General features: G+C 39.7%; 1 protein-coding gene across 1 annotated transcript in view; it reads right to left on the bottom strand.

The window, feature by feature from the left end:
* Window positions 1-15,699, bottom strand: part of RCL1 (RNA terminal phosphate cyclase like 1) — a 32,066-nt gene that overhangs the window by 15,518 nt on the left and 849 nt on the right. The window contains exons 2-7 of the mRNA XM_066569132.1: window positions 13,622-13,693; window positions 12,626-12,801; window positions 6,415-6,489; window positions 5,053-5,177; window positions 2,474-2,599; window positions 816-972 (exon numbers count right to left, since the gene is read on the bottom strand). Coding sequence (XP_066425229.1) covers window positions 816-972; window positions 2,474-2,599; window positions 5,053-5,177; window positions 6,415-6,489; window positions 12,626-12,801; window positions 13,622-13,693 — 731 coding nt within the window. The remainder of the gene's footprint in view (window positions 1-815; window positions 973-2,473; window positions 2,600-5,052; window positions 5,178-6,414; window positions 6,490-12,625; window positions 12,802-13,621; window positions 13,694-15,699) is intronic.

Genomic DNA, 15,699 nt, shown 5'->3' on the forward strand with positions numbered 1-15,699 from the left:
AAATAATGAGCAAAATTTGTAGATGACTGCCTCCTAAAGGCCAAATATGTTTTATCAATGCTAAAACATAGTTATTTAAACATCTGTGGAGATAAAAAACAAAGCAGCTGGAAGGTTCTTTATTAAATCAGAAACTCATGTTTGCCAAATAATTTGTAACACTGAAAGCTGCTTATCCACTGAAATTCTTGCCACAAATGAAAATCATTTTAATAAAGAAAAAAATCTATTCTGAATAGAACTGTGATGCACTTAGGATTCCTAAGTAAACACCATCCTAGCCTCTTCCAACAACCCATTAAGACAATTCTTCATACAACCAGCAATTCTCAGCACATTTAACTTTGTTGTCATCATCATAACAAAGTGGTCAACACGGAGCCTTGATGAGTTTTTTTCCCCTTCTGCCACTCCTATGTTCTTCCACTCATAATCTCCCATTCCAACCACTAGTTTAGAAGCATGGACTATGTCACCCATCCATATTATTTAGAAGAGTAACAGCCAATGTGAAGCTAACTGAATTCTGTTCCAGACAAAAAGCAACAGAAGAAGAATTTGCCACTCCCGTGATTCATAACAACACATATCAGACATTGGAAATAGCATGCCCCAGTAAGTCATTACACTGTTAAAGGAACCATGCAAAATCACTTTTTACCTGGATGAAAAAGACACTGGCAGCATCAGATCCTTTCTCCACTTGGATCTGAGTCTGTCTGAGGGTGTCACCAAACCACCTATCCTTTTACCTATTTTATCATCCCCTTCCCTTACATTTATATACAAATATACAAAACATATTGGCCACTTACTCTGTAGACCTCCTCAAGCAGCAGCTTAGCACAATTCTGGCCCAGTTCCTCAGGAAGCACAGCTGCTCCCTGGCCCTGAGGGTTTGAGGCTAGCTCAGCACTGAGAATAGTGCCATTGATGGTTTCTGCAGTAAGGCACATGCCAAAACCTGGTGATCTGAAAGAAAGTGAAAAAGTGCATTTGATTTAAGGACAAAATTGGAGTAATGAGCCAAGAACTTCAAGTCATAAACGGCTCTTCCCATACGGTGACAAACGTCCTGTTTGATGCAATAGATTGACGCTGGAAAAAGAAAATTAACAACTGTACTTAAACCCAGGACCACAGTTGCCACAAAACCCTCTATGTTGGCTTTTCCCGGGCCAAACTTTAAATATGAAAATGAAAAAGAAAATGAAGAGCCATACAAACCTCTGAAATGTTTGGGGTTTTTTTTAATAGAGGAGGGTACCTTTCAGATGTATTTAATTTGTGCTTCATAAATATTTCAGAGGTATCTGGTGTTTCTTCTCTGCAACATTCCAAACCAAAACTACCCTTCTTTAAGGCTTCAGCTCTTTCCCCTGGAAGCCGCAATATTTAGCATTTTAGACTAATTAGTTAGTATCAAGGATACTGCTATCATACTAGATTCATATTTAAGGTGAATGTCACAGTAGCATCAGAAACCCAGCCAGCCAGGTTGAAAGTGATTCAGTTCCTCTTGTCATGCTATTGTTTACCTCTCTGCATGAACCGCATGTAGTAAAAATAATGTTGCTGCCCCAAATAATTTGACTTTTTAAATTTCATAAACAGATGAAAAACAAAGTTGAGACCCCAAAACTACACAGCTCCCAGAAATATTTTTGCAATTCTGATCCTGTAAGCAGTTTGGAGCCATTAAAGTTACAATCCTGGCATACTAAATGTGATGAAGGATTGGAAAAGACAAAAAATACTAAAAGTTTCTTCAACAATTTCTAGGTTCATAAACTTTCTAATCTAAAAAAATTTAACAAAATATTTCAAAAAGCAGAAACAGTGAAAGAAAACATGCATGCCTGCATTTAAGCATACAGACAGAAAACTGTCAAATGAGTTATCCAGAATCTTTCAACCCCAAGGAAGAAGACAGAGATGACAGATATCAGCAAAATTGTCTGAATCGCATCCACCACTTCTGTGTTCTGTCACTAAACAAAATCTGTGGAAGTACAATAAATTAATTTTCCAGTCCTCGCTAGTGAGAGGACAGTCCTTCAGCCATTCAGCAGAAGACAACCCATACTGCTTTAACACTTCCTTAAAACATGTCAGTCCCATCCTTAATATTATCATTTCCATCAGGTGTACAGTCAACTTTGAATCTTGGTTTCCTGAACATATCATGACACCTTGATCTTAATCTCTTCAAAGCAACAGACTTGGAAATGAAGGGAGCTCAAATTGCCTTTAGTGGCAGTAGTGATGTATTTCATTCCTTGCTTAAGAAAACACATCTATCCCTGTTATGTATCTAGTGAATCACCCGTTCTTTCTTTGTGAGAAATATTTATTTCAAATCAACAGAATAGAAGGTTGTGATCTAAAAACTCAGTAAAATTAGATCAGGACACCCTAGCAAATGAACAAATCAGAATAACATGTCTGTTTCCTGTAAATTCTGGATACTCACTTTCCAGAGTTGACCCCCTTCATATAGTCTGTGTAGATATAGATGTCTGGGAGGAATTTATTCAGGATGCCCCTTGCAGATTCCACCATTCTGTTTGCCATCTGTGGTGACACTCGGACAGAGTATCTACATTTCTGAGCTAAGAAATGCATTGTAATCACAAGAAAAAATTGAAAGCAGAGACTGACAAAAGTGAAGAGGCTCCAGTGCATTATTTCAGAAAACATGTGCTTTATACAGCTATTCATGAGCTTTTGTCCATGTGCCTGTACCTAGAGAACCATATGCTTTCTACAGTCTTTTCATTGATATACCTTGAAGTGAAGTACACACAACATGTGCTGAAGAACAGATTATGACTAAGTAAACATCTATCTTGAAAATGCCCTTCATCAAATTTAAATAGCTGTTCTGTCATCTTGTACTTTCTTATGATGGAGGAAGTCTCATGTGCTCTGTTCTTCATAGTTTATTAAAACATGATCCTGAGTGAAGTTTCTGTGAATTAGCAACAAAAAAATCCTGGGAAGATGAATAAGAAATTAAAGCAAATGTTCTAACAAAAAAAAAAAAATTAAAAGGCTCTAAGAAAAATATCTTTGCTATCTCCAACTATTTTGCAGTCTTTTGAGGCTATCAAATTCACTAGCTGTCTAGTCATTTAGCATCTGAAAGTTCAAGGAAAGAACCTATCACTTACCACCCACATCGACCCACCTCCTCACAGTCCATAAGAGATGAACAGCCTTTCTGATCGTGTACTCAGGTGCTGCTTCAGAGGAACTCCCAAAAGATCTTCAAAGGTACAAAGCACATTATGCTTTAAATTCCAGCCCAACTATAATGCAGACTCACCCTCTACCCATCTGCACATATATTCACACAGCAATGCAGAGAAATACACTCTCAAAACTCCTAGTTAGCAGGGAGGAATTTTCTTTTCTACAAATTTCTATAGCATCTTCTGTGAAGTACGCAAACTCAAAACTTTAGGACCTTAGAGCAAAATCACTAAAAAATAATCAGAAAACTGTTTGTTCTGCACAGTTGATGCACTCAGTATTTTGGATTATATAAAAGGCTGCTGTAATACAATCTTAACAGCTGTGAGGAAGATTTACTCAGATGAATCTTGGAGGAACAAAAGAACACATAAAAAAGACATAAGGATTTATCCTTCCAGATGTTTTGTATTCTATTGCCTTGAAGGACCACTTAATAGCTAAACTGAGTCTGCCTCTTACCATGCTTAAAGGCAAACCTATACCCCTGAGAAAAGGCCCAGGAAAGCCTACAGCAAAGTGAAAGTTTAGAATTCAATCAGGTATATCAATCAAAACCTGAGCAAAGGCCCAGAAAAGCTTATAGCAAGGTAGAAGTTCAGAATTCAATCAGATACATCAATCAAAGTGGTCCAGAATGGTGCTGCATATTAATGTCAATTTAGAACAATGGCAGTAAAGTCATGATTATTGCTTCCTCCTCCACACAGAAACATATGTACTTACTACAGAGAAGAATGGAGGCATAAGAAAATTACTTCCTCCACCAATATACACAGCAACTATCACCAAAAGCACAATGAGGTGCCTTCCTTTCTGTTCTACAGCACATGTATCCAGTAAAACAGCTCTTGCTTGGCACTACTGCACCTACCTAAATGCTGCGATTGGACAAGGTAGTCAAAACATCCAGTTTATACACACAGCTGTGATGGCATGCCATAAACTAAAAGAAGAAATAGGCTGCAAATCTACACCTCTGGCAGAAAACGTGACCTCCTTCCTGCCTTCTTTTTGAGTAATCGATGCCAAATCATGTTTGGGACTCTCAAACACAAATTAAACTACATGTTGGCCACTGCTTAAGACAGTTTCACGTAAGGGATTTCTGCCTTCTTTCAATGACAGCAGATTCATGACAGATACCATACAAAGGCCACAAGAGAAAAAGAAATTAAATAAGAAATAATCCAAAACATTGGCTAGATTTGCAGTTGTTTGAAAAAGTAAGGAGTTCACAAGAGTATTTTGTGCCCTTATCTCCAGGCAGAATAAAACCTCCTGTACTTCCACCTGCACTGGTACCACAACTTTCTTTCAAAACACACCAAAAAGCTCAGTGTGTGCTGCAAGGCGTAAACTGAACTAAGATTTAACTATCACCTTAAACTGTCATCCCATCTAACTTCTGCTAAACTAGTAACTGCCTATTTAATGCACAACTGAACTACATTGGTTACTACTGAATTTACGCACCAAGTAAGATTACTTTAAGTGCTCCTACATTATGTGATGGAAGGTATTTTAACTTTTTCTTGCTATCGGAAAGATTTTAAATAGTGCCATTCAGCTTTGAATTCATTCAATAGCCTACAGATGCTTTTTGAATAGCAATGTTTTGAACACAGGAGTTTTGAGGCACAGTCCTGAATATGACCCCTCTGTGTAATGTTGGCCTGTGTTACCTAGATACATGTTCAGAAAGGTGGGTGCACTTCTACAACTTCCAAATTAGTTCTTTTTAATAAGTAAACGCATTTAAAAGTAGAAAAACAGACAGACAAACAAAAAGGATACGCAGTTCCTCTGATGCGCTTGATTTTTCCAGGGTCTGTGAACTGAACAGGCTGCAAGACCTTTCTCACTGGGCAAGAAAACAGTATCTCTCCACCCCCTTTGGGAGGCATTCCTCTTCGATTGATCTAGAACAAATAATGGAGGAAAAAAAACAGGTTAGTAAAAAGTACAAAGAATGTACTTATACACCCCAGAATTACACTTTTATTTCTCAGAGTATAAAATGTTTTAAGTAGGGGCATTTTGTGAATACAGGCAAGAAAACCACATCCTAAAAGCAGAAATGGATTTTGCATCAAAACTAAAAGCAGGCATTGATTTCTTTGTTCCTCTCAAGTAAAGTAAAGCATGGCTTCTCAATAGGAAAGAGTGCAAAACCAAACAAAAACATCTTTACTAAAACGACCTTGTCTTAAGTCTTGTCTCTAGTAGCAGATTGCACCTTGCTGCTGAGGAGACAAGAAATATTTGATTTGAGCTCAGTTGATTACACCATGGTGCTGATAATGCCAAGGTCGTGGCTTTGATTCCCATATGGAACATTCACTTAAGATTTGGACTTGATGATCCTTACAGGTCCTTTCCAACTCAGAATATTCTGTATGTGAGGGACTACAATGAACTCATTCCCACTAACAAGTCTGTCTAGCCTGAGCCAGTCCCACCATTCCAAGCCAAGGATGGAGCTGGGACATGGGCCAGTGAGTGGGTCTGGGCAGGGAGGCCCACAGCCAGACAGGGCAGGGCTGTGGCTAGCTGAAGGCCAGCCCTGCTGCAGGGTCACAGGAGCAGAGGCTGACAGTGCCAGGACAATGACATGGGCACTTGGGCCAGGATGGGGGTGAAGGGTGAACCTTTGCAGAGCAAGGCACCAGCAGGCCCCAGTAGTGCAGCCAGACCCCTCACACATTTCTCCCACCTAAAAGAAACCCAAATGTTGTTTTGTATCCAGATTTACTGGGCCTCTGAAGACTGTAGTCTTCAAGAAAAACTTCTTTCCTCTATTTTCCAAACTGGAGACAAACCTCAACGACCCAAACACAGATTCAGCTCTCCTACAGGTGAAACAGGTTAATGATACCGTTTTTAATTCTTAGCCCCAAGCATGGGGCAGAATGAACGAGTAGAAATAAAAAGATAATAAATGAACTGAAAAGCAACAAAAAGCAAAAAGATTTCTAACTCTTCTTTGGAGACTCAGGAAAGTCACTACTTTCTCCTTACCCTATCACTGTGTGGCTCGTAGCCACAACGAGAGAGAAACAGAAACCCACAGCAAGAACATGGTCCCAGGCTTTTATGAAATTATGCAGGAGCATAATTTCAACACATGCTTGAAAAGAAAGGAACAAACTGTCTTACCTTGATTTCCAGACTTTCACCATCAATTCCAAACTTCTTCAGAAGGGGTAGAGCTGTTGCCTTAAGGACATCAACCTATGTGGAGCACAGAATTTTAAGAACAGACTTTCTATTGGAAGTTAGGTTAGCCAGTAATTTAAAAAATCACTAAATTATGAGGTGACTAACAGACACAAGTCTTCTTCATAGAAGGTATTTTATGGGAAAACATGGGAATGCAGCACAGAGAGCTTAATCTAGTTAGCCTACCACAATACATCATTATTAAAAAAAAATTCCTAGAACAAATTACTGGCAGATAGAATTTCCTGTTCTGGCTTTCTTCCTCAGCCTGATTTTGAGTGCCATTATGTAAAACACAGTACTTACTTCTCTGATCAGTGAAACATTTCTCTGAACATTCCTACGTTAATGAGTAAATAATATTCCTCTGTTATTACTAAAAAATTCCTATAGCTAAACAAATTAATGCAAGGACCACTGCATTTTTTCAATCATCACTGCAAGAGCATGCCCTTGATTTGGCAGAAAGATCATTCTATCAACAACTTCTTTTTACCTGTTTCTAAGAAACAGAAGCTTATAGGTAGCTTCTACTGAAGCACTTAAAAGAATCTGAAGAGGGTAACACATCATCAGTGTATTCCCTTTTAAGCCAGGTGCTCACCAGGTCCGGGTCTGAACAGAATTATCCTTGCCATTGCTCTTCCTAATTCCTAAGACTACAGGGATTGCCCTCTTCTTCCATCTTCCAAAACTTCAGTAGTGTTGCCAAACATGATATAAATTATTTAGCAGTGCAACAGCACAGGGAGTTACCCAAGACAAATAGCTGTGGAGAGACAGGATCAGGACAGCATGACCAAAGAAAAGATAAACACAGATGAAGGAAACAGTCATGAGGTAGACAGCACTTGAGAAGGCAGATAAAAAGCACCATCTTTCCCATGCCTTCAGCCAAAATTCATAATTCTTGAATTTCATTTTCTCTGCTTTGAAGAGAGCGCAAGCCACTGACAAAATTGCAGCACATACCTCACCTACAAATCTGTGAACATTTTGTTGGTGGTACCTGAGGAGCTATGAGTGTATGTTGTAGTTCTCAAATCCTGATCGACAATATATCTCCTTTTTTACAGAAAGACATTTGGTGGTGTTTTTAGTATCAATATTTGAATGTCTACATTAAAATAAACAAAACTGCAAGCCAAGCCAATGCTTGACTTCTTTTAATTTAAAAAGTTTACGGTTTTTTAAAGCCAGGCTACCTTGCTTTGGCCCTTCAATAGTATTCATTAACTATACAAATTTGACTTTTGGAGTAAAGCCTTTAATAACATGCATGTGCACAAGCATGTGAATACCACTGGCAGAAATCTCAACAAGCTGATCTGGTTCAAATTAAAATTACACAATGTTTCTTCCTCCTTCTCATGAAACAAAACATACCAGTAAAAAACAAAAACTTTACTGTGTAGGTTAAGAACTCAAAAAACTTCAAGACTACTTGTAGTTTTCAGTCCTCAGAAAAATTCCAGGCATAATACTTAGAGGTACCAGACAGACAAATAATAAGACTGACTGTTCCAATTTTGCTGCCTAAACAGAGGAGGCAATCAGCAGTATTTGAAGAATGGGAAAAGGCTGTTCTGCCTCCCAGGCAAGCAGGGAGTTGTGCAGGATGTGAAGCAGTTCACTGAAAATTACAAAACAGCAGCTGAACTGAGCTGTAAACCCATTTTTCTATCCTTTTGCCTATCCTCAGCCATAAACCCCATCCCTTAGCTCCCCTTGGAGGGCAGTTATTCCATTTCTAGAACAGACAGCATAACACCAAGTTGCACCTAAACAGATGCATCATACAACTGATGGTATACCTCACCACAAATGACAACATTCTAAGTCACATAAATATTGATTATTTGCAAAGTTGTGTAAATACAAATCACTTATCACTTCCCTTTAAATAAATCTACAGTAGCTAAGAAAAAGGTAGAAAAGTAATTTTAAGAATCCCTTATCCAGTCCAAAGATATTTAAAAAAAACCAAACACTGAAATAGAGAGCCTGCAGCACACAGATACCTGAGAAAGGGAAAAGCACCAGTTGGCCTGTATATCCATTGGCATGGCACTTACCATTGAGCCCACCTAACATACGGTGTTATGTTTCACAAAAAAGGGCCTAGACTGGGAGAAGGGGAAGGGGAAAATCAGAGTTTAACAGGGAAGAAAGAACCGTGGGAAGAAAACTCAGCAGGAAAAACTGCTTGTTTTCTACAGACAACTGTTGAATTCTGATTAAGTTTGACAATTACTGCTCCTAAGCTAAAATTTCACATACTAGTCTCATGTCAGCATGACAGTCATTTGAACTCAAAGGCCCCATGGTATAGCTGTAAAAAACTTTAACATGTGGAAACACAAACATCAAGAATGATTACTCTAAAACAGGGTACTGCAGCTATATCTAAATGTCAGAATAACAATACATAGAGAAGGAAAGGAAATAGGAGCTATCAATTGCGTGCCACCTCCATTCCCTTCAAAAAGGCACCTTACAAAGGGCATCCTCTGTATACATAATCATTAGACGGAGAAACTTAAAACTGCCTTAACCCAGTCCCACATGGTTGGTCCCACAAGCTACCCAGGGTCAGATCTTGCCAGTGGCAGCACAGGAAAACACATTGCAGATGTAGACTGCCAATGAATAGTCCAGGCTGGTATTCCAAAGGCTTATCTCTTCCTGACAAGTGAGAGCAAGTAGTATTCCTTTCACCCATTCAGGATGTATCACTCACACAGTAATACTGTGCAGTATTATCATACAATCATAGAATGTTTTAGGGTTGGAAGGGACCTTAAAGATCACGTAGTTCCACTTGCCCCTGCCATGGGCAGGGACGCCTCCCACTAGACCAGGTCCCTGTCCAGCCTGGCTTTGAACGCTGCCAGGGGGTGTGGCATTCACAACGTCTCAGGCTGATTTGTTCCAGTGTCTAATGAGGCACCAAATAACATGGATATTAATAATGTCAGCACAGTCCCACTTGGAACTAGTGCATGTTCAGTGGCCATGGTACTCTTTAGGAGTTATGCCAGTTGTCAAAGAGCTTTGCATTGGGCCTTGTTGGAGGGCTATAAATGTATGTAAACAAACACCACAGTAAACACATGCTCTTATACTCCAGGAACGCAGCCTGACCTGTGCCTCACTGAACTCAGTTGAAGTTTTCCTTCTACCAAGATGTCCTTTAGAAACTCTTCCTCTCACCTGAATCTCTTCTACTCTCCTCACAGCAGGAGAGCCACCATACTCCCTTGCACGCAGCTGACAAGGATGTCTCTGGTGAAAACTCAAACGACATAGCAATCACATCCCACAAATACTTCTGTGTAAATGGCTGTGTAAAAGCCAAGATATCAGTGCTGAAAGCAGACTTCACAAAGCCCAGTGGGTCAGCCTACCTGTTCACTGCCACCATGAGAGAAAGGTCACAGTCCCCTGGTTGCACACATATTCCTGCTACTTGCCTCCCACTGGCTACAGTTCTTCAAAAACTGCTCCAGTGCAGATTCCCCATGAGGTCACAAGTCCTGCCAGCAAACCTGCTCCAGCATAGGCTCCTCTCTCCACAGGCCTGCAGGTCCTGCCAGGATTCTGCTCCAGTGCAGGCTTCCCATGGGTTCATAGCCACATTCAGGCATCCACCTGCTCCACCTGCAGCATGGGGCCCTGCACTGGCTGCAGGTGGACGTATGCTTTGCTGTTGGCATCTATGGGTGGCAGGAGGACAGCTGCCTCACCATGGTCTTCATTATGGGCTACAGGGGAATCTCTGCTCCAGTGCATAGAACTCCTCCCATTTTTCACTGACCCTGCTCTCTCCAGGGCTGTTTCTCTCACACATTCTCACTCTTCTCTCCATTTCCAGATTATTCCACTGTTCCACCCCCTCACTCTTCCTCCTTAAAGCTGTTACCCGAGCAGTGCTACCACCATCACTGATGGGCTCAGACTTGGCCAGCAGTGGGTCTGTTTTGGAGCCAGCCAATGTGGCCTCTGCCAGATGAAGGTGAAACTTTGGTCAGCTTCTAACAGAATCCACAGTCTGTAGCATCCCAGCTCACAAAATCCAGCCATGCAAATCCAATACAACCTACTAGATTGAAATAGAAAGGTTGCTACATGAAGACCAGCAGGTAAAACACCTAAGCTTCCACACTGTAGTCACACTAGTTTGCCTTTCCGCCTTTGGAAAGCAGGAAGCATACAGATAGATAAATTCAAGCACCTCTTTTTGGGCAAGCATAGGTAACAAATGTTCACTGAGTTCATATACACCCTCTGTCTACTGAAAAATAAAAACCAAAATCGATTTAAAACCAAGTTTCCATTTATGTAAGCATACAAATAAATTAGGGTAACACTTAAATTTGTGCTTTTAGTCTCAGAAACCAGTAGAGACATATGTTATACCAAACAACTTGTAGAAGTCTTCTAAGTACCTTATTGGTGTGCACCAGGATTAATGTTTACTCAGGCAAGTTAAACAGACATAAGCCAGGGTGAAACCAATTTTAGGACCTGGTATTCAGTTACAACCACTTAACAGCAAGCAAGTATGAGCTGAGTCACAGTAACTGAAGTTGTTACTGTTGTCACTAAGAACTAAAACGTAGTCTCTACTATAGCACAATGAACTTAAGATGTAACTCTTTACATGCATTTGATTTACATTCAGCATACAGAGCTTGGGAGTCAGCTGATGTATGCCAACTCACTTGTCTAAATTTTGGCAACAGTAAGCACCCTTCAAGAACAAAATGGCCTTAATTCTTGCACTCATTTGAACTAAAACAGTTTAATCTCAGGCCCATGCAACTGATGCCCAAAAGGAGGTAATTCCCAGAATCAAGACTCTATTGTTTAGATGAGTGTCCAAATTTACTTGAAAGTAATATGAACATTGGACTACTCTTCATCTCCAGATTACTGCAAGAATTTCTCCATTGTGATTAAACAGTCAACAAAAAAGGACTTCTTTGATTCTTAATACTTACAATAAGTACTTTTAATCACTATGACTGAAAGGGTAGCAAAAAATACTTCCTCTTTTTTTCTAATAGTGCTGTGTACAACCCACTTTGATCATCCCTTGAGTCATGGGGATGTCTCACAGAGCCACAGGTGAGAGAGTAAGATTTTTAAATGAACAGAGAAACATAGCTGAAAAGTCATAAATTCGAGCAGGATTCAGGGGCTCGTGTACTACCGGCAGTTACACTTCACAGGTATTTGTATTCATTTAAACTGGTTACATTTTCAGATTACAATGTGTCCTGAATTTACTCGGAGGAAAACAGGCAGTGTCCAATCACCATTCAAAATGAAAAGAGTAATGCTGTTCTCTAAAAGTAGAAGTTTATGTTTGGAGTTTTTGGAGAAAAATAAATATAGCGTGTGACCACCAATCATTTCTTCAGCATTCTGATCACGTCTCCCACAGCTCATTTCTGGTGAAAACTCAAATTCCCACAGCTCATTTCTGGTGAAAACCAGTTTTCTGGTGAAAACTGGTACAAAACAAAGGACTGCAGATAAGTAATAGAAACTAAGGCAAGCGTTTCATAGCCATTTCACCTACCACACTTTCTGGCATGTTTCTGAAGAACCAGAGAGTTATTTCATATTTTTGCTACTGTAAGTGCCTAATCACCATGTGACTCCAGTTTCTAATAGAAAGAAGGCTTGAAGCAGCAGTGGTATGACTATGTCCAGAACCCAACAGAAGAGAAAGATTCCTTCCTTTTTGCACTCATATTTTGAAGACACTTTCTTCTTTATAGAGTAAATACAAGTGTGGGGCAAGAGAAATAATCCATTGAAATTCTAAGAGAAGAGAAGAACCAAACCTGTGTTAGGGCCTCACAATGCATTTAAAAGGAGTTTGCAGGGGAAAAGACAGAAGCCACACAGAACTGAAAGTCAGCTCAGTCAGGGAGATTACAAACTGAAGTTCAGAGTGTGATACACTCTAGTTTAGCAGGTGCTTCTTTGACTCAGCGAGTTTACTAATGCAGCAACAATGGATACTTCTGGAAGTGAGGGATGCTAAAAATTCAACATGTTTTAGACACTTCTTCCCAATCTTGTTATTTTAGGGGGACAAAAAATCCTTCTCTGATACTTAAACTTTATTACTTACCGAAGGATCTACTTGATCATTTGTTACTCCCCTCAAGACAATCTTCAATGGATGCTTCATGAAAGGTGCCAAGCAGAGCAGACTTTCCAAGTAATAGCCAATACCACGGCTGGGGCTGCAGTCATGTTCCAATGAGCCTCCATACAGGAGACCAGGCTGATAGTACAAGGTCGTACCTGGGGAAGGGGTCAGGGGAGCAAACCAAATGAGAGCACTGTAAAACACTGGCCATTAAAACAGCACAAAAATACTTTGTAACAACATATGAGGCAAATTGAAGACAGGAGACTATATGGAAGGCTAAAGCACTTCCAGCACACTATTTACATGTCTGCAGCTAATAAATGGGTCAACACATGAGTATCTGTCTGTCCTGCACACTACTTTCTTCCTTTCCCCTCCCCCTTAAACCAAGGATCTCTTAGAAATCTCCAAAATGCTGATATAAGCAATTATTATTCTCCACAGAAGCTAAACCTTCATCAGTCTATTAGGTCTTGGCATATTTGATGCTAATTCATTCACTTTACTTACCAACTAAAGATCATTACAACCCTTAAAAAACCCAAAACCTCACACCAGGTGAGTCTGAGGTTTCACATGAAATGCTTTTCACTCTAATCAAACTCTTTTCTAAGCATGAATAAGCAGGCAGTCTGGCTAAGAAGTTTGCCTCTGTAGAGGATAAATCTTTTTCTTCTACAAAAATCAATTCTGGTACAGAGGAACCTTGCCCACTGTGAAATCCTGCATACCTAACAAAATACTAATTTTACTAAATTTCTTGGGCAATAGAGCTTCCTTAGCTCCCTGCGTTATGGTAGAGCATTGACCTTCTTGCATGTGATCAATTAATACAAAACTTGTCAACTTTGTTATTTCTGATCTTCTCAGTCAATCTTACCTGAACACCTACCTCTATCAAGACAAGATTTCCATTCTACTGCACAAACTGATAAATCCTGAAGACCAAGCAGAAAAAAAACCAGATCTCACCTGTTTGGTTTATTTCAATCCTTGAGCCATTGGTCACTTTGTCAATCAGGCGAATAAAACTTGCTTCAAAATCTAAGGAGTAGAGCACAGACAGAATTGTAAAGTTTCTTAGAAGTTCAACACCTTACCTGTGCTTTTTTTTATCTTTTCCTGCCTTCCATGACAGTAAGGCTACTCTCACTCTTCAAGTTGTGCTGTAATGCCACCACATGTGAAAAGGGTATTCTCTGTAAAAACAGAGATGTTAACGTGAGCCTCCATACTTATAGGCATCTCAAATCAATTGAGATGCCCTCAGATGCAGCAGCTAGACTAGTCACACAGCACATAATAAAAGCGGATGTTTCTGACCACAGTGGCTTGAGGGATTGCTCTTGTCCAGGACAAAACCTTTGACAATTTACATTTTAGTCAGTACAAAGCAAAACAGACAAATCATAGCAAACAGGACCCCATATACTGAAGCTTGACAAGCTAATAACAGCTTCACATTATTCTCTGTAAAAGTGCTAGCTTAAAAGAAAAGGACATTTAGATGTGAAGTGCTACTGCTGCATATCTGTTCCACAAACAAAATTAGTTGTTTGCAGACTCTAAAATTTTCCATTTCCAAAACAGTTTTGCACATACTTAGGGTAGAGAGCCACAAGTCATCCCACTGCCTCTTTTCTTGCTTACTGTGTTCACTATACCGTAGCAGTTTGTGTGGAAATGATTCCTCAGTTTCTCTCAATTGTGTGGACTCTCACCCAGAGACAAAGGACAAGCAGATTTAACCCAACCTAAATCCAAAAGTACCAACCAACCATAACCAAAAAGGAAATAACACACACCAAAATAAACAAACAAATAAAACACCCCAAAAAACAAAACGAAACCAAAACAGAAACACCTGAAAAAAGCCATCCCAGGAAGAATATGCTAGTATTCTAATGCTAGTATCCCAATACAGTACAGGCTCAGTATCAAGGAAGATAGGTGAATATATGCAGAATTCAAAACCCAGTTAGTTTTAAGAGCCAACAGCATCTGCATAATTGTTTGTAGGCTGCAGAACTCACTTAGCAATAATCCTGTGTTATTTCTTACACAGTAATCAGGTTTTTCTTTCTCAATGTGATTCTAGGATGTAATAGATATTTAAACCACAGAGCTACCTGCAGAATTTACAGTTTGTCAATATTTGCATAATATGATTGATGCCTCAGTCATACAATACTGGTTCTGCTCTCTTTCTAAACTATGACAGCTTATATGCTTACAAAGTTTATATCACTTTATAAGCACTGGGGCATCTTCCAGTGCAAGAGTGCATGTGAGCACACATTTCACTCTTGGAGAACACCAGTTGCAGAGTTTACAAAAGCTCTAGTCATGAAAAGCAAAAGAGCTGCATGCTGAATTATCAACACAAATCAGGATTTATTGTTATTATTTTTCTGTTACAGTTATAGTTTACACTTGAACCCATACTTAAAAAGTAAATTCAAACACTCTTTAAAAAAACATGGCAATAGCTACAAACTTCATCACCACCAAATGCTCCACAGTGATAATAAATACTTTGGATCGTGGTAAATGTTAAGTCAAGCACACAAGAATGCTTTGGCAGTTTTTGAGTAGAATTTTTAGCTACACACCCAAGGCTCCTCAGGAGACAGAGAAGTATCTACCCCTGTTCTGAACTTTATAACAGGGGGTTATAAAGTTCAGAACAGGGGTAGATACTCCTTGCCCAAAAAAATAACTGTTTCTTCCTCAAACTCTGTCCTATGTTTTATTACTTCAGTTATGATGGAATTCATCCTGGGATGCCAAAGGCTTTATACGAGAATGACGATGATACTCCCTAAGAAAGACTTCCCTTAAACAAAACTGCAGAAATGAGAATAAATTATTTCACCTCTTTCACCTTTCCTGCTTCGGCAAACCCTGACAAAAATCAAAACATAAAACGTGACCTATTCAAAGTTCACGAACGTGAGCTCCCACCAGCACAGGGAGCACACGACGCTTGGGCACGGGCACGCGGCAGGAACGATGGCCCAAGAGACAGGGAATTAATTCTGCCATCCCGA

Source organism: Molothrus aeneus, chromosome Z (assembly GCF_037042795.1).
Source record: "Molothrus aeneus isolate 106 chromosome Z, BPBGC_Maene_1.0, whole genome shotgun sequence".
Classification (NCBI taxonomy): Eukaryota; Metazoa; Chordata; class Aves; order Passeriformes; family Icteridae; genus Molothrus; species Molothrus aeneus.